At 42.1% G+C, this 27,892-nt stretch overlaps 1 protein-coding gene across 3 annotated transcripts in view; it reads left to right on the top strand.

The window, feature by feature from the left end:
• The first annotated feature begins 4,980 nt into the window (after positions 1-4,980).
• The window catches only part of LOC143960753 (cytosolic purine 5'-nucleotidase-like), a 99,950-nt gene continuing 77,038 nt past the window's right edge, over positions 4,981-27,892 (top strand). Inside the window, exons 1-3 of one of the 3 annotated variants that reach the window (XM_077469595.1) lie at positions 4,981-5,247; positions 13,583-13,656; positions 21,997-22,114. In XM_077469595.1, coding sequence (XP_077325721.1) covers positions 5,123-5,247; positions 13,583-13,656; positions 21,997-22,114 — 317 coding nt within the window. In that variant the 5' untranslated portion in view covers positions 4,981-5,122. The remainder of the gene's footprint in view (positions 5,248-13,582; positions 13,657-21,996; positions 22,115-27,892) is intronic. The other 2 variants (XM_077469594.1, XM_077469596.1) reach the window with 2 other exon arrangements.

Here is a 27,892-nt window from a genome sequence, read left to right as displayed (position 1 = left end):
GGCTTACCTGTAGGTCAAAGTTGGTTGTAAGGGTTTACAACCACTTTAAGGGAGCAAATCCTTTCAGGGCTGAAGTGGCATGCTCCAGCTCTCTTTGTACGGGGGTTAACAGTCGGTGTTACGAATATTTATAACCCAACCAATTACTGGGATGTGGGGACCTGGTAATGTGCGTTATGGAGGTATTAAATATTGGGGACACTTCCTGCCACATTGTCTTTTCCTTCTTTCCTCTGCTTACGCCTTCAGAGGATAGTGCTTGAAGTGTGTTGCTGCATAGATGGAAGCTACAGATGTCTCCTCTTCTACGAGGAATCCTAAAGATTCTGGCTGTTTTTTAGCCAAACCTAGAGGAACTAACTGTGGCTCTCCCCCACAAGAGAAGCTGAAAGTGACCTACTAAGTGAGAAATCTACACATTAACCTTCTCAGCTCTCCTGCCTTAGAACACCATGATCAAGACACCACTAAAACCTTGGTCTCCAAGAAGCCATATTCTGAGTATGTATTCCCACCAGCACAGCCTGTAAGATCGTTAAGACAGAAAGGGGAATTTATCAAAACTTGAGCAGACAAAATGTGGAGCAGTTGTGCAACCAATCAGCTTCTATCTTTCATCTTTAAAGCTTAACCAAAGAAGCTGAAGCTAGAAGCTGATGCGTTGTCATACACAGCTGCTCCAGATTCTGGCTATTGCAATTTTGATAAATATCCCCCAGCATCTAAAAAAGATGTGCAGAAGACTAAGAAGCCTTTGGGTGTTTTGTGTTCCTCTACCTTTCTTTTCTTTAATGCAGTTTCTAATTAATTAATTTCTAATTAATTGTTCACCTTTAAAGTGTATCAAAATTCAAAAAGAAAATATAATATACCGGTAATATATTGCAGTTTACCAGTCCTTAGATGTGGTAGCTGCTTTTGTTTTCATTTCTCATGCAAGTACAAATTATTAGCAGCAGGATCACTAGTGGCAGATTTGCTCATCTGTGAGCAGCTTATACACTACAACAGTGGTCTCCAAACTGCAGCCCGTGGGCCGGATGCAACCCTTTGCTTGCCTTTATCCAGCCCTTGGGACACCATGTAATCCACTTACACCAATGATGGGACATCATTCCTCCTACAGACACCAGTGATGGGGCACCATTCCTCCTACAGACACCAGTGATGGGGCACCATTCCTCCAACAGATACCAACAATGGGGTACCATTCCTCCCACAGATAACAATAATGGCATAACATTCCCTCTTACAGAAACCAATAATGGGGCACCATTCCACCCACAGACACCAATGATGGGGCACCATTCCCCCAACAGATACCAATGATGGGGTACAATTTCTCCCACAGATACCAATAATGGGGTATTATTCCCTCTTAAGCCGCGTACACACGTAGCAGACTATCCGGCAGATTTAGTCTGGCGGTCTTTCCGAACGAGCTACTTGCCCACACATGGTACTTTTGCAGCGGACTAATACGGCGTACTAAGTCCGCCGGACTATCCGCCGTACTTTTGAAATGAACGGACTCGCCCACACACGCGGAGGAAAGTCCGCTCATTTTGAGCGCGTCTGCAGGTAGCCGGGGCCAGCAAAGGAGGCGTCGCTGACCCCGTCACCTGGTATGGACTTAAAGGGGAGTCCCTACGCTGAAAAATCAGCGTGGGGGTCCCCCCAGGTCCATATCAGACCCTTATCCGAGAATGCTACCCGGCCGGCCAGGAAAGGGGGTGGGGACGAGCGAGCGAGCGAGCACCCCCCATCCTGAGCCGTACCAGGCCACGTGCCCTCAACATGGGGGGGTGCCTTGGGGAAGGGGGGGCCGTGCGGCCCCCCACCCCAAAGCACCTTGTCCCCATGTTGATGAGGACAAGGGCCTCTTCCCAGGATGCTGGGACTGTGACATCATAATGGGCGGGGACATCATCCGGTATAAGTCGCCGCATGCCGCGCCTCTGTCATTGTGACCGGAGACAGTGACGAGGCAACATCTCCTGAAGAGAAGAACAGAAGGCGGCGACAGCGGCGACAGAAGACCGGGCCACCGCTTGTAAAAGAGCTAGAAGAAGGCGCGGTGGCCTGGCAAGAAGAACCGAAGAGGGGGACAAGACCCCCAAAGTCGGAAGAAGAGGGCGGCAGCGAAGAAGAAAGCCGGGCTCCTCCGCTAGCAAAAGAGCTAGTAGAAGATAGTGGAGGAGTCCGGCGAGAAGACCCCCGAAGACGGAAGAAGACCCCCGGAGCTGTGCAATAAACTATTTTAACCCTTGTGTGTTGTGTTTTTTTTTTTACTTTTTTTCACAGGTGAATGGGTAGGGGTACATTGTACCCCATACTCATTCACATAGGGTGGGGGAACGGTATCCGGGGCCCCCTTATTAAAGGGGGCTCCCGGATTCCGATAAGCCCCCCTCCCGCAGACCCCGACAACCAACGGCCAGGGTTGTCGGGAAGAGGCCCTTGTCCTCATCAACATGGGGACAAGGTGCTTTGGGGTGGGGGGGCGCATGGCCCCCCTTCCCCAAGGCACCCCCCCCCATGTTGAGGGCACGCGGCCTGGTATGGCTAAAGAGGGGGGGCACTCGCTCGTCCCTACCCCCTTTCCTGGCCGGCCGGGTAGCGTGCTCGGATAAGGGTCTCATATGGACCTAGGGGGGGACCCCCACATCGATTTTTCGGTGTAGGGATTCCCCTTTAAGTCCATACCAGGTGACGGGGCCAGCGACGCCCCGGCTACCTGGAGATGAGCTCAAAATGAGCAGACTTTTCTCCGGGCGGGAAAAGTCCATTAATTTCAAAAGTACGGTGGACTGGCACACACACGGCCGTACTGTCCACCGAAATGCGAGTCCGGCGCACAGATTGGGGTGCAAAAATACTTTCTTAGTCCGCCGGACTTTTGGGTAAAAAAAAGTCAGCCGGAGCCTACATACGGGACTTTTCCACCGGATTGTTTGATTATGTGTACGAGGCAATACAGAAACCAATGATAGGGCACCATTCCTCCCATAGACACCAAAGATTGGGCAAGGTAATGGAATGTAGGGCACTCTGGAATAACAGAACTGGCCAGAGAGGAAACTCCACAATGTGGGATAAGGTGCAGATCAGGCAAACAGAATGTCTTAGCCCTTGTACACACGGTCTGAGAATCCGTCGGAATGTGTCCTATCGGACCGTGTTGTCGGATAATCCGACTGTGTGTGGTATGCATCGGACTGATTCCGTCGGAATATCCGTCGGACCCAATTTTACAACTTGTTGGAAATTTTTCCCGACCAACTGGGCCGATCGGACATACTACAATCATGTGTAGAGAATTTTGGTCGGACCAAGTGCCACGCATGCTCAGATCAAATTCCTACATCAAAGCTATTGGCTACTAGCCTGAATGTAGTCCCATCGAAATTACGTCATCACGTTCTGAAAGATCGGATTTTTCGACAACTTTGTCCGACCGTGTGTATGCAACAGTTTCGGACAAGATCCGACGGACAAAATCCGACAGATTTGGTTGTCGAAATCTCCGATCGTGTGTACAGGGGCTTAGACAGCACTCAAGTAGCACTCCAAGAGGGAAAGCAATTCTCTAGTAAGGATAAACAAACAATAAGATGCTTCTAAGTGCAGTAAACACAAGACTTTTATTGCCCAAAAAAGTAAAAACACACTTACTAGTTGTAAAATAGAAATAGGCTTATCATAGCAGATGGATAGATAGTTCAGCGGTAAGCAGTCCCAGAAGATATCCAAGTCGCATCACGATGGAGTGGATCCCAGCCAACCAGCAGTGGGGGCTTTCACGTGTTTTTTTCAAATCTTCTGGAGAGTTCTGAAGCCTGTCAGATGACCTAAAGAACCTTATCCCTTGCTGTATTTCTTAGAAAGCTTCATCACATCCCGATATTAGATGTAGGACGCAGAAACCAATAAACCATTACTGGTCTTAATTGCTTTTGTATCCTACATCTAATATCGGGTTGTGATGAAGCTTTCTAAGAAATACATCAAGGAATAAGGTGCTTTAGGTCTCCTGACAGGCTGCAGAACTCTCCAGAAGATTTGAAAAAACACGCGAAAGCCCCCACTGCTGGTTGGCTGGGATCCACTCCATCGTGCTGCGACTTGGACTTCATCTGGGACTGTTTACCTCTGGACCATCTATCCATCTGCTATGATGAGCCTATTTCTATTTTACTTCTAGTAAGTGTGTATTTACTTTTTTGGGCAAAAAAAGTCATGTGTTTACAGCACTTAGAAGAGCCTTTTTGTTACCTTTTTTTTCTTACCTTGAATACCAATAATGGGGGACCAAGCCTTCCACTGATACCAACAATGGGGCACCATTCCTGCCACTGATACCAATAGAGCACTATTACTTCAAGTAAAACCAATATAGGGGCACTGTTTGCTTTCATCGACACCTCAGTATTTTCTAAACCCACTGACCACAATCTGACCCCTCTAAAGCCTCACGGACATTAAACTGGCTCTTTGTTCAGAAAGTTTGGAGACCCCTGGTCTACAAGATTGAGACTAACAGCATAACCCCAATGCTGGATACACTGACGTTTTTACATTGTACTCTCACAACTTTGTTATGTCATTGTTTGTTATGTAGTCTTTAATAAGAACTATCTAAAAAGTCTATATCAACCAAAATCTAACGTTCACTGCAGGTTTGAATGTGATTGGTTGCTGTGCGTCAACACCAGTTCTTCTAGTGACAAGAATGGCAACATATGAGATTGAGACGTGAAGCAGAGAGGATGAAGGGACATTACTTTTCAAATGTGTATGTTGCGGAAATTTACAGTATGTTATGAGTAGATAGTCATACAATCTCATTATATTTTACAGGCTGATATTTGAGTTAGAGAGGATGCATGATAGTCAGGCAGAGAATTAGGAACAGAAGGGATGGGGAGAGGAGGGGGTGCTGGAACACGAGTAGGAGGGAGGGATGAGCAGCGGCTGACCCCTTCTGATAACATAATCTGCAGAAGAAGATAGACCCTTGGACCTGTGAGTGTTTAGCTTTTAGGGATATGGCACTCAGAGCAGATTCAGAGCAGCCTTGAGCACAACTCAGTTCACAGCTGGCTGAAGATACACAGCAGCCATGGGCAGCATCAGCAAGGAGCACAATGTAGTCAGTGACAGCCACCAGCTGCTTGACCAACAACTTTGCTCTATAGACCCCAGCAATATTGACTTACGGACATTGAAAAGGGACTACCACCACAGGTAAGTACCAGAGACCCCAGGTCATCTCTTTCTTTACCAACACAGCTTATTGTCAGTTTAGAGCATGGGCTTGCATACATGGGCATTTACACAGGCATTGATGTCAACCACTATCTTTTACATTCAAACGCATGCGCTCAAACGCAAGTCACAGCAAATATCTGTGTTTGACCTAGCTATTGGGATGTGCATGCGTTTAAGACAAGGCAACAAAAGTCTGTTTGACCTGCCTTGACTTTAACACAAAAACATCACAACAGGACATGGTGCGTCTCAAGAGAGGCAAGAGAGACGCAGATTTAGAACTGTCCTCCACTCTTCAGACTCTGCTGACTTGCATTTGATGTGCATTTTCAAATGAACTCCAACGCAGGGAAACAACACCCGTGCACGCAAGCTTGCCAACATCTAAGGTCATACACAGCATGTGACAAATTCTTGCATCACTTGTGATAATGAGACTGAAGGGGTTAATTTCCAGATGGCAACAAGCACTTTTTGAGTTTCGGAAGTGCATGTTAACACAAATAGACTTTTCCCAACATGTTGGAAAAATATTTGCACTTCCTTAGCGATAACTACTTTTATCAGAGTTGCAGGGCAACTCATACACACAATGGTTGGGTCTTGGAGAAACTTTGTAGCGGGACCTGATATGTGTGAAGCATATTTACAACCCATATAGACATTTACAGCCCAGATTTCTGGAGCTCTGTTGAAGCATGACCATGCTTCATAGATTTATTCATTAGGTTACATTTTTTACTCAATGACACCAAGGTGCGACCATTGATTTCAATAAATGAGTAGTGCATAGGTATTTAAAAACAGTTACAAAAGGTGGAGATTTTCTAAAACTGGAGCACACAGAATCTAGTGCAGCTGTGCATGTTAGCCAAACAATTTCTAACTTCAGCTTGTTTAATTAAGCTTTGACAATAAAACCTGGAAGCTGATTGGTTTCTTTGCAATGCTTCATCAGATTTTGCACTTTCCAGATTTAGGAAATCAACCACAAAGTGTCAAACATTTATATTGTCAAATGGAAATCAGAGGTACACCCAACCTCTGATTTCAGGTAAATGGCAACATTCTATAGGTATTTTTTTTTTTTGCATAATAATCACCCATGATGGAAAATAGTCAACAATTAGCTAACGCTGTAAAAAACAATGTAGCACCACCAGCAACTCCAAGCATATTTTAAATGAACCAGTGCAGTAACCTGGAGTAACCAGATTTAATTTTAATTACATGGGCAAAATATGAATTCTCCTTGCTCTGTCCGTTATATATGTGCAGATATGTAGAAGTATTGCATTCACTCAGCTGCTTCATGGATTTATATGCTACATGAGATATCAGATTTTGTGGCTACTCACATAGTCATAAAGCGATTTTGGGAACCACTTGCAGAGTATCATAATATTGGAAAAATTAGAAGTGTGTGGATGTAATTATTATTATACAGGATTTATATAGCGCAAACAGTTTACGCAGTGCTTGGTTGTAATAGAAATATTACATGGGCACTTGAGGGTCAAAATACTGGGACACTGACAGTATCTTACTTGGGGTTCTTTAACACTTTATTGATTTACTAAAGGAGTACAGGCTGTTCACTTAAGCCGGCCATACATGGATCAAAATTCGGGTGGTTCAGCAGGGACTGGCCAAAATTTTGATCCATATTTGGGCTTGCTGGTTGATCAACTATTGATCGGCTTGAATACAATCAGCCTGTCGGGTTTCTCCTGAATGATCAGTGCTGCCTGCTATAGCTGGCAACACTGATCATTGTATTCTGCCAGCAGGAGAAGCTCCACACATCGAATATGTGGATGGGCAATCGATTCATTTAAAAAAAATAAAATAATGACTCATTCATGGCCTGCCTTAGCAAAATGGATTTTCACTTTTCTTAGTGAATGAATGAAATTGTTTTGCATTCAACCAATAATGTGCAAGCAAAAATCTTTTTTTTTTTTTTTTTTTTACATTTTCCAAGCACATTCTTTGCTATGTAAATTTCCACTTAGCTTCACCTTACTTGGGGGTTCAGTAACACTCAAGTTGGTTTACTAAAGGAATATAGGCTTTTCGCATAGCAAAGTTTATTTTCCCTTAGCTTAATGAATGGATGAAGCTGTGTTGGTGTGTTGACTTCAATCAATCATGTGTGAGCCATTTTTTTATTTTATTTTTTATTGCACATGATTGTTTTATTTATTGTTTTTTTTTTTTTTTTTTTTACACTTCCCCTTAGTTTTATCTTATTCACTGGAAACCTATAATAATGGCATGCATAAGCTTATGTCCCACAACAGAAAATAGCTGAGCAGCAAAGATCTAGATGACCGAATAGTTATCGCTAAAACCGCACAATCACCATGGCTAGCTTGTGATTAGACAGCAATTCTGTAGAGTGCCACTATCATTACTGCCAATTTCCTCTCTAGGAACATCCACCCACAAACCACAACTCTCAGATATCACAAATCACATGGGTCATTGTACTCAACACATGTTTATTTAGAAAAGCAATAGTAAACCACCTAAGCATTGTTGTACCCGGTTAGGCACAAGACATAACTGAATGTAAATTGTTACAAGTGGCTTCATACTAGTGCTTACATACATGTAGGCTATGTTGTATGGTAACCAATCACAAGGCTGGCACACCAGAGAACAGTGACAACAACCCCCATCAAATCATTCTCTGCAGCTATTACCTTTTGTACCTCCACCCCGTCCCTTTAGAATGTAAGCTGTACGAGCAGGGCCCTCCTGTACCTTTTGTATTGTACTGTAATTGTGTTGTCCCCCCTATACATTGTAAAGCGCTGCGTAAACTGTTGGCGCTATATAAATCGTGAGTAATAATAATAATTATAATAACTGTGCACACCCTATGACTCTCCACAGGTGTGTTTAGGCCCCATATCACTAAGAAAGTAACTACCAATCCGGGAGATTATTACATAATATAGTTTGTACTTACATCACAGCATCACACTGTATCATTTATAAAAGTTTCTGCAATGCTCATAAACAGAATTAACTGCCAATCTAAAATTATAGTAACAATCTAGTTGTTTTTATATGTAACCCAGAAATTTGCAATCTCTGGAACTTGGATAAATAAGGCTTTACCTGATAAAGGGTGTATTTATAAATAATTTGCAAAGCTATTCATCTTCTGAAACTGCATGTAAATTTATTGTGTGCATATAAAGGCAAAATCAAATGTTATTAGGCTATTTTCTCTCCATGTCAAATGTTTCTCATTCATAAAAATAGAGTGAATCAGGAAAATACCTAATTAAAGCCACTAGATGTAGATGATGATCATTGTATAAAGTATTTATTTCCTATGATCATCAGCTCCATTTAGTGGTCATAATGCAGTAGTTTCCTGATTCACTCTATTCTTATTTTTGTTTAATATGTGTTTATTGAAAAGAAAAAAAGAGAAAACATGACAAAGAAATACGAACAATGAGCTTGGCACACATATGGCATAACGTAAAGAGACACCTGAGTTATAAACAGCACAGGGCAGAGCTATTGACCTGGGACATTACATTACACCTGCCAGCAACCTAACAATAAGCGTCTGTCTATATGTCCATGACAACCAAGCTAGTGAAAAGAGGTAACCCCCAACCACAGTTTGTATATGCCAATGCAATGACTAGGAACATCTGGTGCGCCAGTCCACTTGCGGTAAACCCAAGCATTGAAAAAGTAGAAAACAAAAAAATATAAGTAAAAGAAAGTGAGAGCGGGGGAGAAGGAATAGGGTAGAGGAAAGAGGGAGGGAAAGAGAGAGAGAAAAAGAAAAAGGAGAGAGAAAAAGAGAAAGAGAAAAAACTGCCTCGGCCGTATCCCTGTCACCAAAATCGAATACATAAAATATATCATATATGGTATGCAATGTAAAGTAAAGTAAAATCACCGATATTCAATTAGTTTGCGCCATAATCTCTGCGTATGCAGCTGTATACTTAAAGGCTACCCAGCAGGACCAAATCCGTTTCCCCACCTCAGACTTATTTCGGAGAGAGTAAGTAAGATCTTCCAGGTGGTAAGTGCGATCAACTTCCGCAAACCATTGCTGTAAGGAAGGTACCGAACGTTCTTTCCACCAACGTGGTATAAGCGCCTTTGCCGCATTGAGCAAATGGGGGGTCACAGACTTTGTATAAGATCCTGCTGGGGAGTCCGTACAGTGAAACAGCATAACCCAAGGATCGTTCGGTATCTCATAACCCAAAATATTTTGCAACCAATGTAGGATAGATGCCCAGTAGGGCCTAATAAGGGGGCAAGACCACCAAATATGTGCATGTGAGGCAGATTCACCACAACCCCTCCAGCATAAAGGAGAAATATGCGAAAAGAGTTTATTTAGGACAGCAGGGGTATAATGCCACCTCGACAACAGTTTATAGTTCACTTCTGCCGATCTAGAAGCCGAAGATGATATATGGGCCATGGATAATACAGTCGATTTCTGTACGTCCGTAACCTTATTTTGCAAATCTTTTTCCCAATTGGACAAAAAGGTGGGATAACCCTTAATCAAAAGTTGCTGTAGGGTGTGATAGAAATAGGACAAAGGTCTCTCCACTGGTTGGGCTTCCAAAAAGGCAGTTTCAATCAGATTTAAATCTGCTAAGGAGCGAAGTGGTTTTGGGAGAGTGCGTACAAAGTCCGCCAGTTGACGATAAGTCCAGTGATCCATGGGTGTGGCCTGAGAAGGGGGCATTATGCGGGAAAGTGGGAGAATGCTATCTTGATTGGCTACGTGGTGTAACAACGGTGTAGTGCCCAGGTTCCAAGCGTAAATTCTAGGGTCAATGTTCCCCGGGGGGAAGTAGTTATGTCCGGTCAAAGGCATAATAGGAGAGTGGGGTAACCACTTGTGTTGTTTGCAAATCGAGTCCCAGACTTGTAGAGTGGAAAAGGTGAGGGGAGAGGTAGCGGGTGCAAGCGAACGATATTTGCGAGGAATCCAAATTTGGGTATATAAATCCGAACCACTAAGTGCCCTGTCGATAGCAACCCACAGCTTTGAGCGTTGGTGGTATTTCCAGTCAGATATCCTGCTGAGAGCTCCAGCCCAGGAATAAAGTTTAACGTTCGGCAAATCCAGACCCCCCATCCGTTTAGGTCTGTACAAAAGGGATCGGGACAATCTCGGACACCCTCTGTTCCACAAGTATTTGCCTATCAAAGAGTCCAAGAGCCTAAAAAAACTCGACGGCACACCCACCGGAATCATCTGCATCAGGAACAATACCCTGGGCAGAACATTCATCTTAATCACGCTAATCTTCCCTAACCAGGAATGTGCAATTTGGGACCAATGTTGGAAATCTATTCTAATAGAGTTTAGCAGGGGAATATAATTCGCGTTAAAGAGGGCCTGGGGCTTTGAAGTGAGATAGATGCCTAAATATTTCATTTTGTGTTTTTGCCAAGTAAACGGGAATGAGGTCTTGAGGAGATGGACAGTTTCCGCCGGGACCGAGATATTCAAAATTTCAGATTTGGACATGTTAATTTTAAAATTAGAAATGGGACTGAATTGTGAGAAGGCAGACAACAAATTGGGGGGAGAGATCATAGGCTGTTGAATGTAGAACAGAATATCATTGGCGTACACCGCATATTTATGTTCCCGATCACCGACCGTGATCCCATGGATATTTGGGTTGTTTCTAATTGTAGAGAGGAAGGGTTCTAAAGACAAAGCAAAAAGGATCGGGGAAAGGGGGCAGCCTTGATGTGTGCCATTATATAGTGTAAAAGGGTCACTTAAAGTGCCGTTGATACGAATTTGTGCCGTAGGAGAATGGTATAGTGCTGTAATGTGAGCTAACAAATTTTGACCAAGGCCTAAATAAGATACAGTAGTCAAAAGGTACTCCCAATCCACCCTGTCAAACGCTTTTTCTGCGTCCGTGGAAAGTAAAGCCCCGTACACACGAGCGGACTTTTCAACATCCAAAGTCCGTCAGACCGAGTCCGTCAGACTATCCGATCGTGTGTGGGCTGCAACGGACTTTAGCTCCGCAAAAGTCTGACGGACTTTAGAAATGAAGCATGCTTCAAATTTTCCCGACGGAACTCCGCCGGACCCGGTCCCCTTCGAAAAATCCGCTCGTGTGTATGCTACTCCGACGGACTAAAACCGACGCTAGGGCAGCTATTGGCTACTGGCTATGAACTTCCTTATTCGAGTCGGGTCGTACGTCATCACGTTCGAATCCGTCGGAGTTTAGTGTGATCGTGTGTGGCCAAGTCCGTTCGGCCGAAAAGTCTGTCAGAACTCCGGCGGAACTCCGGCGGAACTCCTTTGGAAGTCTGTCGGACATAAGTCCTCTCGTGTGTACGGGGCTTAACAGGGTGGACTGGGATGACCCCCGCACAAAAGACATCAGGGAGAGGGTGGGAAGGGCATTGTCCCGTGCCTCCCTACCCGTAATGAACCCAGTCTGATCGCTAGAAACCCAACTCGGAAGGAGAGGAAGTAACCTGTTTGCGATAACTTTAGCGTAAAGTTTTGCGTCCAAATTCAGGAGAGATATGGGACAATAACTCCCGCAAAGACTGGGGTCCTTCCCTGGCTTGGGAAGCACCGAGATGTGTGCGTGCAGAGTTTCCGGGCGAAAAACCCCGCCCCTCGAGATCGTGTTAGCATAGGAAGCCAGGCGTGGCAGCAAGACCCCGCAAAGGTCTTGTAGTATAAGGCCGTAAAGCCGTCAGGTCCAGGGGCCTTGCCGCTCGCCATAGCCTTCAACGGCACGTTGAACTCTTGGGTAGAAAACTCCCCTTCCAATGTAGCGAGGACTTCCGGATCCAATCTGGGCAAGTTGGCCTGCTGTAAATAATCTCGGATCAGATTTCTCTTGGTTTCCGAGTCCGACGCAGCTGGAGGGACATGGTATAAACTTTGATAAAAAGTATGGAACTCTTTAGCTATACTGGTGGTCTCATGCGTAAGGGAATCGGAAGGTGTCTTGATTTTTTCAATAAAAGTCCTAGTCTTTGCCTGCTGGAGGGACCGAGCAAGTAGCCTCCCCGGTTTATTACCCCATTCATGAAATCTTTGGGACACCCTACAGGCCTCTCTCTTCCATTGCTCATGGAATAAGGTTTTTAACTCCTCCCTTTTCACCATCAAGGTATGGAACGTCGCTTGTGCGAGGCTAGCTTTGTGTTGCGACTCAAGGACAGCGATCTCGGACAATAGTTTAGATTGTAACCGAGTGGCCTCCTTTTTCCTTCTGGACCCCAACTCCATGAGTTTACCCCTTATGTGAGCTTTATGGGCTTCCCACAGCACGCCAGGTGAAATGTCTGGGAGGTCATTGTCGTTAAAATATTTAGTGAGTTCCTCCCGCAGGAGAGAGATATCTGCCTCCTCACTAATAAGATTCTCATTCAATTTCCAGTTATTTGATTTACGGGGCATATACGATAAATTGAGTGTGATTAAAATGGGGGAGTGATCTGAGATGGGTGATGACGCTATACTTGATTTAGACAAGAGGGAGAGATGGTGGTGGTCGAGGAAAAAGAAATCAATCCTGGAGTAAGATTTATGAACACTTGAAAAAAAGGAGTAGTCCCTGTCCCGCGGATGCATCGTCCTCTACACGTCTATCAACTGGGCGTCACCCAAGCGCCTACGTATGAACGCAAGACGCTTATGGGGAACCGAAGATTTCCCCAAGGAGGTATCTAGTGCGGGTTCCAAAGAGGTATTAAAATCCCCAGCTAGGACCACGCATCCGCGGGCAAAGTCCCTCAACTTCTTCAATGTGGTAGCAATAAAGTTAGCTTGATCTCGGTTAGGTGCATAAAGGGTCGCCAGTGTGCACTGCATCCCTCCCAAACTACCCTTGAGGAACAAAAAACGTCCGAGAGGATCACTTTGCATTTCCACCAAATTAAAAGGGGTGCCTCTGCGGAACCCAATGGCCACACCCTTTGCCTTATGCACACACTCTATTCTTATAAATGAAACACGTTTGACCTGGATAGAAAATAGCCTAACAACATTTGTTTTTGATCCCATTCACACATAATGAAAGAAAATGCAATTTCCCAGGATTAATAGCTCTTCAAGTTTTTTTTTTTTTTTACAAATAAACCCTAGAAATACACTCAAACTGTATCTGATTAAATCCAATGTTAATAAATAAACCTCTAGTCTAGTGAATGCAAAGTATCTAATAAAACGTGACTACATTGTCTCCAATATCCGACAAGACGCTATATTTAATCTTAAAGACTTGTATTAATGAAATTTTTTTGCGCACAGAATTTTTGTCAATCGGAGCCTTAGCCTGGAGAAGATAAAATGTTTTGGTTTCGATATGGATTATACATTGGCAAGTAAGTTAAAGATTTTTCTCATGGCACATAAACAAATGTTTTTGGAAATCCATAAATGTTATACTAGCTCAACTGACATTTGGTGTATTACCCTGTTTCCCTGAAAATAAGACCTAGCGTGATTATCGGTGATGGCTGCAATATAAGCCCTACCCCCCAAATAAGCCCTTCCCTGTTTCCCCGAAAATAAGCCCTACCCTGAAAATAAGACCTACAAGGACTTTAACTAGGGCTTCTTTGGGGGGTAGGGCTTATATTGCAGCCATCACCGACAATTACGCTAGGTCTTATTTTCAGGAAAACAAGGTAGCTCAAGGAAATCTGTTCACACTGGTTCCCCCAAGATTTACTAATATTTACAACACACATTATAATCTGACAATACAATTTCCTTTAGCCCTGCAAAACTATGCAGTGCAAGGGCCTCCCAGATTGGATACCAATTGATTGGATGGTTTTGGAAAATCTAAAGGGATAGTACAAATACTGTACATTTAGATTGTAATGTTCACGGTCATCCTAACATGGTAAAATTGTTAAAGCATATTTTGTCTTTCTAATGAAGCAGAGGAAGTATTAAGATGGGTAGGGGACCATGTTGATGGGCCTTAATTAGTGATTGCAGCGTGCTTTTGACATCAGTTTGAGACACTTCTAAAGCAGCCCATACATGAGTCAGTTTTTTTATTCAACCAGTGGGTTTAATGAAAAAAATTGACTTGATTCCTCCATCCAAATGCTCAAGGTGGATGGAGGAATCCTCCAGCTAAACCTTTGTATTCTGACAGCAGGGAGACTTCCTTTAGGATGCACTGATCAGCATTTCCGTCTATAGCCTGCAGCACTGATCAAGCAGGAAACCCGTTGGGGCAGTTGTACAGAAGCCAATCTGAAGATTGACATCTGTACAATCACAGTGCCCATGCATGGTTCGAAATTCAGCAGGCCCCTGCTGAATCGGACTAAATTTGATAACTGCAGCTGACCTGTATGTGAACTTTTATGGGGGAGAGAATTTTTTTTTAAGTGAACAAAATCCCACTAAAGAGGCCTATAGATCAGCCCTCAAAATTTTCACTCGCCTGCTCGCATTAGGCGAGTGGAAATAAGGGCAAGTGTGGAGCAGAGCCAGACTGGGCCGGGGGGCAGGGAGGCAATTACCCCCTGGGCTGCTTTGATGCCCTGAAAAAAAGGACGCACCGCTTCTGCTAGAAGTGATTAGCCAGGAAACTGTTGGGAGGAGAGCCAGCCGAATCACTCAGAGAGAGAATCCTCTGCTGTGACACAGCTTGGATCCGAAACGCCAGCCACTGTCAAACAAAATCCCGCCTCCTGGACCACCTCCTATCATAGACAGCACACTGGTCCAATGGCAGGTAATTGAATCAGTGTGCCGTTTATTGTAGGAGTTGGTCCAGGAGGCGGGACTTTGTTTGACAGTGGCGTTTTAGATCCAAGCTGTGACACAGAGGGAGATCCTCTCTTTGTGGGATCCGGCTGCCTCTCCTCCCAATTTCTCTCTGTGATCCCCATGGAGTGATAGGCTGCATCGATGGGCACTGATTGGCACTAATGAGGCTGCACTAATGGGCACTGATAAGGCTGCACTGATGGACACTGATAAAACTGCATTGATGGGTACTGATAAGGCTGCACTGATGACCATTAAAGACACTTCACTGATGGCCACTAAAGAGGCTGCACTGATGGCCACTGATGAGGCGCCAATGACAGGCACTGATAAGCTGCACTGATAAGCTGCACTGATGATGCTGCAATGATAAGGTAGTACGATATGTGGCACCGATGGGGCTGCACTGATAGGCTGCCCTGATGGGCACTGATGAGGTTACACTGATGGGTATTTATATGCTTTATGTTAATATTGTTAAAGTTGTCATTATTAATAAAAGTGAAAGTCATGTCGACAGTAAAACAGTGAGATAATTTAAGAGGGCATTTTTACTTGCGGAATTAGGGGCAGGCAGGGGTAGGGGTTTGGTGGGGCAACTAGTGGTGAGTAATGCCCTGTACACACGATTTTCCTGTCAGAATAAACTCTGAAGGTTTTTCCGACCGAGTTCCGATGGAATTCTGCTGAAACTGTCTTGTGTACACATGATCACATCAAAATCTGCTCGTCAAGGATGCGGTGATGTACAGCACATATGACGGGACTAGAAAAAGGAAGTTCAATAGCCAGTAGCCAATAACTTCAGAGCATGCGTCGTTTTTGGTCCGTTGGAACAGCATACAGATGAGCGGTTTTCCCGATAGGAATTGGTTCCATCAGAAATATTTGGAACATGCTCTATTTCTAGGTCCGTCAGAATTTTCGAAAAAAAAAAGTCAGATGAGGCATCCACACGATCGGAATATACAATGAAAAGCTTCCGTCTGACTTTTTCTTTCGGACATTCCGCTCGTGTGTACGTGGCATTACTCTTAAGGCCTGGCTAGTAGCTCAGAACTTGAAATTTTGAGCCCCGATGTACAGTATATTTAAAGCATTGTAGAAACTGACAGCGCTATACAAGTACCTCTAATAAATGAATAATAGTTAATTTCAACGGCCAGAATAAACTCTGGCCAATGAATTGACGCCCCTAAACTCATTATAATTTTTCTGCCAAAACTCTGCTGTCAGGAGTAAGAGAGTCTAGTAGATTTAGCAAAACATCCAGTGTGGCCTAATGGTTTACGACAGACCTGGCAATTCCAGACAGAACACAGATCTCACCACTTGAAGTCCAGAGAGAGACATTATTATTATTATACAGGATCTATATAGTGCCAACAGTTTGCGCAATGCTTTACAATATAAAGGGAGACAATGCAGCAACAATACAATTCAACACAAGAGGGTTAGGAGGGCCCTGCATAAGGTGAACTATTTTCATATTTTTATTTTTTACTCAGATCTGACATGCCCGTTGTGTACAAACAGAAACTGCTATTTCAATATGTTCATGGGCGTCTGAATACTATAATGACCACGCAGGCAGTTTGCTACTAGTTTCAGTTCAATTTTGTTTAAAACCACTGCAGGCATGCTTTGAATTTTATTCATAAATATGAATACATAAAGATACATTTATATGGAGGGCGTTTCCTTTTCTAAAGTACAGGGACTTCTCTTCCTTTTAGATACTGACATTAGCCATAGACTGAGTATAGCCTCGAATACAAAATATACGTAATACATATAACAGTACCATCATCCCAATTGATAATTGTCAAGAATTGGGAATTCTAAGGATATTTGGCCCTGCACACTATACATTTGTATTCCTTGGCTACTATGGTGTTGCCCTGTTCGATCTCTCTCTATGAACATGGGTGGTGTGCACTGGATAATATAGCACAAACGGTATGTTTGGCTTTTACTTTCACACTTGTTTCACTTATATCCTTTTTACCCTATTTTTTGTGGTGGTTTGCCCTTTTCCACATTTCTTTTTCCTTTTCTTCCCAATTTGGTCACATTTCTTTGGTAATTTTTTCTTGCGTAGGACACCTTAGGATGCACAATTAAACATTTCCTTTTTATAGGCTCTTTTTACAGCCCCTATACACAGTCTATTTTCCATCCCTTTTCACCTATATATCGCTCTTTTGGTGTGTATAGGTTAATGTCTCATCTCACTTTAACTCTCATATCATATATATCTGTTTAAATTTGAAGAGTCCTTTACAACCCCCCCGCATCTGCCGTGGGAGGAAACCGATGGGTCCTGTGATCTACTGCTTCCTCCTTTGTGGGTGAGCTGATCCCCTCGCTATTTAAATTACTGTAACTCTTCTGTTATGTCATTATATGATTCGCTGCTATTTGATTATTTGCAAATATTTTTATTTACTCTGTAGACTATCCTCCTGAAGAAGCGGTTCGCCGCGAAACCGGTAGAGGAAACGTTTCTGTACCCCTCTTCAATAGAAACCTTACGGGCTTACCCGTCGGTAGTTTATTAAATTGTGGTGTATATGATTTTAGCAATATGAAAGTTTTGATGGATTTCATTTTTTTTTTTGTCCTTATTAAATTACTTGTAATTTTTTTTATAACAAAGTTTTTTATGATTTATTTAGTACCGCAATAGTCCCCTCAACAAACATTTCTGGGTGTGGATATCAAGGGAGCAGCCTCAGCAACTGCCCCAATATCCTTAGAATTCCCAATTCTTGACAATTATCAATTGGGATGATGGTACTGTTATATGTATTACGTATATTTTGTATTCGAGGCTATACTCAGTCTATGGCTATTTTCATGGGGTGGATAATACACCCAGGGTGGATAACACACCCGTTTTTTAGAGGCACCAGCCTCTGAACAGCAACAGTGGTGGGTGTCTCTTTTGAGTGCCTCTATTTTTTGTATCTAGATATACATTACTTTACTTTATTTATTTTTTCACCACGATAGCTAGTGGGATTGTCATTCCTTATGCTGTTGGTGACACTGAAGTATGGTTGTTCCCATGCTTTGTTTATTACATTATTACCTTGATTATACGATGTTTGTAGTATTATTGTTTATATATTTTTGTATTTTGTGAATAGTGTTGCTGTAAAGGAGATCCGCTCCCCCCAGGGGGAAGCTTGGGTCTTTTCCTGGATCCTTTGTTGTGTTCTCCTGTCTGGCAGATGTGCGCTCACCCTGGTGGGTCCCTTATTTTGGGTCCTTCTTGTGCTGGATGCGCCCGGACCTTTTGGTCCATGGGCCCCTCCGGCGCGCACATGCGCTGTGCGCACATCCATGCACAGTGCGTCCGCATCAGCGTGCGCGATGGTTGCATGGCCGTGCGAGTGCGCGGTGTGGGTGGGCGGACCCCCGTGACATCAGACGCCGCCGTTTAGCGGCGTACGCTGATGCCGGAAGGGTTGGGGGCTTAAATAGTGGTCTGTGTTAGACCACTGTTGAGCAGTTTTCAGGACTCCACATGCCGGGTTGCGCTGTTGGACATGTTTATACAGGTTAGAGTATTGCTGTTTTTGTACCCAATGACTAGGACCTCTAGTACCCTAGATCTCCTGGTCTTATCTTACTTTATGCCTTTTTTCATATGTGCTTAAAGTGATTGCTCTGTGTGTACCCCCACAGATGGCGATCAATACCCAGGTTCATGTTTGTTTCCTGGCTAATGAATTACCATATTAATTATCATGATTACCTGGTGTGCTAACCTGCAATACACCTGTGGTGTCCATCTACAACAGCAACCTGTGCATACATGCTTACCAGTTCCTCCCTTTGGGGAGTGTATTATATATATAGTAGGTGATACCTGCCCTGCACACTATACATTTGTATTCCTTGGCTACTATGGTGTTGCCCTGTTCGATCTCTCTCTATGAACATGGGTGGTGTGCACTGGATAATATAGCACAAACGGTATGTTTGGCTTTTACTTTCACACTTGTTTCACTTATATCCTTTTTACCCTATTTTTTGTGGTGGTTTGCCCTTTTCCACATTTCTTTTTCCTTTTCTTCCCAATTTGGTCACATTTCTTTGGTAATTTTTTCTTGCGTAGGACACCTTAGGATGCACAATTAAACATTTCCTTTTTATAGGCTCTTTTTACAGCCCCTATACACAGTCTATTTTCCATCCCTTTTCACCTATATATCGCTCTTTTGGTGTGTATAGGTTAATGTCTCATCTCACTTTAACTCTCATATCATATATATCTGTTTAAATTTGAAGAGTCCTTTACAACCCCCCCGCATCTGCCGTGGGAGGAAACCGATGGGTCCTGTGATCTACTGCTTCCTCCTTTGTGGGTGAGCTGATCCCCTCGCTATTTAAATTACTGTAACTCTTCTGTTATGTCATTATATGATTCGCTGCTATTTGATTATTTGCAAATATTTTTATTTACTCTGTAGACTATCCTCCTGAAGAAGCGGTTCGCCGCGAAACCGGTAGAGGAAACGTTTCTGTACCCCTCTTCAATAGAAACCTTACGGGCTTACCCGTCGGTAGTTTATTAAATTGTGGTGTATATGATTTTAGCAATATGAAAGTTTTGATGGATTTCATTTTTTTTTTTGTCCTTATTAAATTACTTGTAATTTTTTTTATAACAAAGTTTTTTATGATTTATTTAGTACCGCAATAGTCCCCTCAACAAACATTTTTGGGTGTGGATATCAAGGGAGCAGCCTCAGTAACTGCCCCAATATCCTTAGAATTCCCAATTCTTGACAATTATCAATTGGGATGATGGTACTGTTATATGTATTACGTATATTTTGTATTCGAGGCTATACTCAGTCTATGGCTATTTTCATGGGGTGGATAATACACCCAGGGTGGATAACACACCCGTTTTTTAGAGGCACCAGCCTCTGAACAGCAACAGTGGTGGGTGTCTCTTTTGAGTGCCTCTATTTTTTGTATCTAGATATACATTACTTTACTTTATTTATTTTTTCACCACGATAGCTAGTGGGATTGTCATTCCTTATGCTGTTGGTGACACTGAAGTATGGTTGTTCCCATGCTTTGTTTATTACATTATTACCTTGATTATACGATGTTTGTAGTATTATTGTTTATATATTTTTGTATTTTGTGAATAGTGTTGCTGTAAAGGAGATCCGCTCCCCCCAGGGGGAAGCTTGGGTCTTTTCCTGGATCCTTTGTTGTGTTCTCCTGTCTGGCAGATGTGCGCTCACCCTGGTGGGTCCCTTATTTTGGGTCCTTCTTGTGCTGGATGCGCCCGGACCTTTTGGTCCATGGGCCCCTCCGGCGCGCACATGCGCTGTGCGCACATCCATGCACAGTGCGTCCGCATCAGCGTGCGCGATGGTTGCATGGCCGTGCGAGTGCGCGGTGTGGGTGGGCGGACCCCCGTGACATCAGACGCCGCCGTTTAGCGGCGTACGCTGATGCCGGAAGGGTTGGGGGCTTAAATAGTGGTCTGTGTTAGACCACTGTTGAGCAGTTTTCAGGACTCCACATGCCGGGTTGCGCTGTTGGACATGTTTATACAGGTTAGAGTATTGCTGTTTTTGTACCCAATGACTAGGACCTCTAGTACCCTAGATCTCCTGGTCTTATCTTACTTTATGCCTTTTTTCATATGTGCTTAAAGTGATTGCTCTGTGTGTACCCCCACAGATGGCGATCAATACCCAGGTTCATGTTTGTTTCCTGGCTAATGAATTACCATATTAATTATCATGATTACCTGGTGTGCTAACCTGCAATACACCTGTGGTGTCCATCTACAACAGCAACCTGTGCATACATGCTTACCAGTTCCTCCCTTTGGGGAGTGTATTATATATATAGTAGGTGATACCTGCCCTGCACACTATACATTTGTATTCCTTGGCTACTATGGTGTTGCCCTGTTCGATCTCTCTCTATGAACATGGGTGGTGTGCACTGGATAATATAGCACAAACGGTATGTTTGGCTTTTACTTTCACACTTGTTTCACTTATATCCTTTTTACCCTATTTTTTGTGGTGGTTTGCCCTTTTCCACATTTCTTTTTCCTTTTCTTCCCAATTTGGTCACATTTCTTTGGTAATTTTTTCTTGCGTAGGACACCTTAGGATGCACAATTAAACATTTCCTTTTTATAGGCTCTTTTTACAGCCCCTATACACAGTCTATTTTCCATCCCTTTTCACCTATATATCGCTCTTTTGGTGTGTATAGGTTAATGTCTCATCTCACTTTAACTCTCATATCATATATATCTGTTTAAATTTGAAGAGTCCTTTACAACCCCCCCGCATCTGCCGTGGGAGGAAACCGATGGGTCCTGTGATCTACTGCTTCCTCCTTTGTGGGTGAGCTGATCCCCTCGCTATTTAAATTACTGTAACTCTTCTGTTATGTCATTATATGATTCGCTGCTATTTGATTATTTGCAAATATTTTTATTTACTCTGTAGACTATCCTCCTGAAGAAGCGGTTCGCCGCGAAACCGGTAGAGGAAACGTTTCTGTACCCCTCTTCAATAGAAACCTTACGGGCTTACCCGTCGGTAGTTTATTAAATTGTGGTGTATATGATTTTAGCAATATGAAAGTTTTGATGGATTTCATTTTTTTTTTTGTCCTTATTAAATTACTTGTAATTTTTTTTATAACAAAGTTTTTTATGATTTATTTAGTACCGCAATAGTCCCCTCAACAAACATTTTTGGGTGTGGATATCAAGGGAGCAGCCTCAGCAACTGCCCCAATATCCTTAGAATTCCCAATTCTTGACAGATACTGACATTAGGCTAAGTATCAGTGAAATTCATGTAGACAGTTAAACAATTTTATACGTAATTCCATACGATCGTGTAATCACTGGTCATTTCTTGCAGTGTATCGCTCCCCTGACTATGAAGAACTCGGCTTTGAGCTCCTGGTGGAGAGACTGGTCTGCATTGGATATCCCCATGAACTTCTCACATACAAGTATGATCCAACCTTCCCCACCAGGTCAGTGTTTCTTTATGGATCTCTGGGGAAATTTAGCCTGGGATCAATATGTGTTGTGATCTATTTCCCCACAGCAATGGTACAAGCAATTGTATATATTCACTCACATATGATATCTTACTGTTCTTTTTCAACAGCAGAGATACAGAGATACATTGTACAGTAATATGTTATCTTGAAAAAGAAATTTAATAATACATCTCTGCGTTCTATCCACAGCTTACAGTATATTGTATGATAATTATTATGTGCTGTGTGCTGCATTATTTAAATTAAGAAATTCAGATTTCCAATCCAAAGGAGTAAGTTTCATTGAAAAATATATTTTTTATATTCTTGGGTAAAATAGAAGACATTGCTTTCCATGTCCAGCACTAGGCATGTGCACTACTGAAAAATGTCTTTAGTTTAGTTCTCGTTTCATTTGTTTTTTTCGTTTATCGAATCATTTGCTATGATTGGCATTCGTTACTTCGGATCATTCGTAACTTCGGATGCATTTGTATTTGTTACATTCACTAATGCCGCGTACACACGACTGGACTTTGCGGCAGACTAGGTCCAACGGTCTTCCTGACTGACTTTTGGCTGATTTAGACTGACTTTCCGAAGGAATGGACTTGGCCACACATGAACAGACCAAGTTTTAGTCCATCAGAATTGAGTCCGTCGAATAGATTTGAAACATGTTCTATTTCTGGGTCCGTCCGATCGGACTAGCCCACACACGATCGGATTGTCCGACGGACTGATCTCGTCAGACCTAGTCTGCCGGAAAGTCCGGTCGTGTGTACGCGGTATAACAGTTACTTTAGCCAAATTTGAAAGGAAATTCCAATAAAAATTTAAACCATATCTATCCCAAATGAGTTGCTATGGCACGGAAACCTTAATAGAAGAATTACTGACTTCAACTATTTTACCTATAATTTAACCACTTAAGGACCGAGCCTTTTTCTGACATTTGTTGTTTACAAGTTAAAAATATTTTTTTTGGCTAGAAAATGACTTAGAACCCCCAAACATTATACATTTTTTTTCTAACACCCTGGAGAATAAAATGGCAGTTGTTGTAATACTTTCTGTCACACCGTATTTGCGCAGGGGTCTTACAAGCGCACTTTTTTTTTGGGAAAAAATATACTTTTTAAAATTAAAAATAAGACAACAGTAAAGTTAGCCCAATTTTTTTTTATATTGTGAAACATAATGTTACGCCGAGTAAATTGATACCCATCATGTCACGCTTCAAAATTGTGCCCGCTCGTGGAATGGCGACAAACTTTTACCCTTCAAAGCCTCCATAGGTGACGTTTAAAAAATTCTACAGGTTGCATGTTTTGAGTTACAGAGGTCTAGGGCTACCACACATGTGTGGTTTGAACATCGTTTTTATATGCAGGTGCTACTCATGTATGCGTTAACTTCTTCATGCAAGCTCGTCGGGATGGGGCGCATTTAAAAACTTTTTTTTTTTAGTTTTTTTTTTTTTTTTTACACTGTTCTTTTTAAAAAAAAAAAATTCACTTTTATTCCTATTACAAGGAATGTAAACATCCCTTGTAATAGAAAAAAAGCATGACAGGACCTCTTAAATATAAGATCTGGGGTCAAAAGACCTCAGATCTCATATTTACGCTAAAATGCAATTAAAAAAAAGTGTCATTTAAAAAAATTAAAAAATAATAAAAAAGGTCCATTTAAGAGCTATGGGCAGAAGTGACATTTTGACGTCGCATCCGCCCTGAAATGATATGGAGATGGATGGGGGCCATCTTCCCCTCACTCGTCTCCATGTCACACAAGGCTGAATAAAAGGCCGATAAAAGTGATCTCACAGTGAATCCGCCACAGAGACCACTTTTATCTTGAAGCGGACCGCCCGCTGAAGAAGAGGATACTGGGGTTATATTCCTCTTTATAATAATAAATAATAAATATTAATAATAATAAAAATTATAATAGTTAATCATTTAATTATAATAGAAAATACAAAAAAAAATTATCCGAATGTAATAAATTTGTTGAAACTCGTAGGTTGAATTATTTTTCGTTCTTTTGGCTTTTTGTATTTTCGTCCTTTCGGGTTTTAGTTTTTTTCTGACAATTTGTTTTCACATGCATTCGTCAAAAGAGTCTTTTGTTCATTCGGATGCTTCAAAATGAGCGATTTTGCCGAATTCCGTCTGTAAACTGATTTGTAACGAATTGCACATGTCTATCCAGCAAAAGCACTGTATCGGAATCCTACCACTGGATATAGAAAACTTCTGGTGTGGCAAGCAAAGGGGATATCTATGGTGAAAATTTTAAATCATATATTCATTTCCACATAGGGGTTGATTTACTAAAACTGGAGAGTGCAAAATCTAATGCAGCTCTGCATGTTAGCCAACCAGCTTCCAACTTGAGAAACACAAACAAACCTGGAAGCTGATTGATTTCTATGCAGAACTGCACCAGATTTTTCACTCTCCAGTTTTAGTAAATCAACCCCATTGCATTTTAATTCATTTCTAGCCTACTCATATTATTCTGAATGATCTTAAAGTTTGTAAACTTGCTTTGATAAGATCCCCACACATTTACTTTCTTTAATTCTTTGACACATATTCACTATGTCCTGTGAGTAGCACTGCTGTGTCCCACATTTCACAGAGCCTGCCTTCTGAGCAGCCTTTCTCAAACTTTTAAACACAAAGGAACCCTGGCAATAACTTCTTGGCTCCAGGGAACCCCTGCTAATAAACTATTAAATGAACAGCTCGCAGTACATTAATGTGATGATTAGCTCCTTACATTTGTGGTCAGTGGGAAAAATCCCCCCTTACATTTGTGGTCAGTGGGAAGAATCCTCCCCTTACATATGTGGCCAGTGAGAAGAATGCTCCTTATATTTGTCATGAGTGGGAAGAATCCCCCCTTACATTTGTGGTCAGTGGGAAGAATGCTGCTTACATTGGTGGTCAGTGGGAAGAATCCCCCTTACAGATAGCTAAAAAGATCATTGGGGTCCAATGCCGACCCACCTATCCATGCGTCCGGCCCCCTGATCTACATGCAGGGCACCGGACGCGTGGATTAAAAATCAGGTTTTCTTTTTTTTGAAGCACGTGACTGCATGACCTGACTGAGGGGGGAGTTTGTCATCTGATGGATTGTTTGCAGCCCTTCCCCCAAAAGAAAACCCACCAGCTGCCACTGTTGGGTTCAGTGGTTACTCATATGAGGGGCAGAAATCACCTATTGCTCAAGGAACCCCAAGCAACCTTTAGAGCAGTGGTTCTCAACTCCTGTCCTCAGGACCCACTGACAGGCCAGGTTTGCAAGATAACTGAAATACTTCACAGGTGATATAATTTGCTGCTCAGTGATTGCAGTATTCTAGTCTGCATCTCCCCAAGGTAATACTTAAAATCTGGCCTGTTAGTGGGTCCTCGGGACAGGTGCTGAGAACCAGTGCTCTAGAGGAACCCTGGTTGAGAAACCCTGAACAACAAGAAAAAAACAATGTTATCTATCTTGTCTAAACTACTTATCCCATCAAGCCACATGTACTGGAGATGAACAAACGCAGACATGTTTGAAGTCCAAGCATACATATGTTTGAAGTCCAGCCTGGATAACAACCATGGTGCCTTCCATGCATACAGTGGAAGAGTGAGCATAGACATGCAGGGGGCACCTGTTAGTTGCATGTTTACCAAGTGGGTGGCCCTGTTGGTACCCCTTGACTCCATAGACTTAATTCTGAAAATTGTAAATAAGCCAAGTGGAAAATTCTCAGTTGAAAAGGGACTGTTGTCCACACTGTTTAGCGTGGGTGGAGAACTCTAGTGATTCCCAGGTTGAACAAGAGAAATTTGAACAATTATGGTTAGCCTTGACATGGAAATTTATAAATGGGCAGCTCCTATCCTCATATTGATTAGTGGTTTCAAAATTATTAATTACTACTACAGTAGGGAACAGACACAAAAGATACACTTCACATCTTTCCAAATAACTGTTCTGCTTCATTATGATGCAATTGAAGGGTTTTTATACACATGATTATATAGGTATCACATTAATAATACAATTGTACATTTATGGTAACAAGGGGCATAACATAGGCAGACTAATTCTAATCAGGACTCAAAAGAATGCAAACATGTAATGAAAACATTATTAGTGCTGTGTGCACAGTGTGCAAAACATACAAAATAGAATACAATTATATACAGAACTTACAAACTTCCTTTACAGTCTCCTCTCTTTTGATCAATATTTTGATCACTAACCAAGCCTGCTATCGCCTTTAACCTGGAACCTCCACACGCTTAGGTGAAGGTAGTCCTGGCCAAAGAGGCAAAACTCCATTGTGGAGAATATAATAGCTGAGCAGCTTTTTTTTCATTACAAAATGACTTTTCATTGTGAAAAACAAATGATTGATAAGACATATTTACAGAGTACTGGCTGTACACTCCTGTGGCCAGAATGGCCTTCTAGCTTAATTCTGTAAACACAGACAATTCTACATAAAATGGAAGATGTACAAAAGACAAATATGACTTCAACATGGCTAAACTACTTTTCAAATCACATTTTATATATATATATATATATATATATATATATATATATATATATATATATATATATATATATATATATATATATATATATATATATATATATATATATATATATATATATATATATATATATATATAAAATCCCTTACAATTGGTATTTGAATAAATAGTACCATAGACGTGATTCCAAGAGGGAAACAAATCAAATACAGAGATTTCTTTCATTTTGTTATTTTAGCAGTGTCTCGTGTGGATTCAGGTGACTTTTCCTTCAAGTTTTGCACAACTGTACATGAAATAGATGCTGTTTTGAGTCTCCAAACATTTCCTTATATATGAATTAGGATCTGGAATTGGGGAGAAAACACATAAATGAGTTTGTCAAAAACCTTAAAAGATCATCAACATTCTCTGTGGGATCCAAATGAAGGACTTCAGCTGCTGAGACAAAATATAAGCAAGCGAGTAACACACTCCCAAACAAAATTCCATAGGGAGAGAGTTCAACATCCCCTTAGGGGCTTGATAAAATATAAGAAAACATTCATGCAAAAGTTTTCTAGTTTCTTACTCTACTTTTTCTGCTACATTGTAGACAGTAGGGAGTGTAAAAATAAGAGCTCAAAACTTCTAGTAAGGACTATCCTATAAAAATTATTTCCTCTGTTACTCTCTGTACTTACAAACTACTTCTGATAACACTTTTTACTGTGGCCTTTGCAGTAGCATTTGCCACCGGACATCCAAAAAACATGTCCATACAGACAAAATGCATACTCGTAAGATCCTGACTTGGGCATCTGGATATACCTTTTTGTAATCTCTGTAAGGTATGTTCAGCTTTTGGTAACACCTTTGGTAACAGGTAAAGCAAGAAGTGGTATGTTATAAAAAAAAAACAACTGTGGAGAACCCTGACTCTATCCCATGCTCATTTACTAAGGCAGCCATAACTGCTTGTGACTGATGACACGGTCCATCTGTCAAGCTGGAGGGACTGGCAGACATAAAAGATAAATTTTTTCCAAAATCCTGTTTCATAAAAAGTTGTCCCCTGTGGGCCACTTGTCCTTCTCGTTCTGGGGTCCTTAAAGTTGAATTATTAATCCCAGCTATACTGGGCCAGAACTAGGGTGGAATCTGTGAGTTACAAAGACCCAGCAAGTGTTTGAGGCTGTAATGCAGCATCCTTAGTCAC

Source organism: Lithobates pipiens, unplaced genomic scaffold (assembly GCF_037356315.1).
Source record: "Lithobates pipiens isolate NorthernLeopardFrog02 unplaced genomic scaffold, aLitPip1_a1.2 Scaffold_8, whole genome shotgun sequence".
In the NCBI taxonomy this organism is placed as follows: domain Eukaryota; kingdom Metazoa; phylum Chordata; class Amphibia; order Anura; family Ranidae; genus Lithobates; species Lithobates pipiens.
This window is presented reverse-complemented; position numbering and strand designations above follow the sequence as displayed.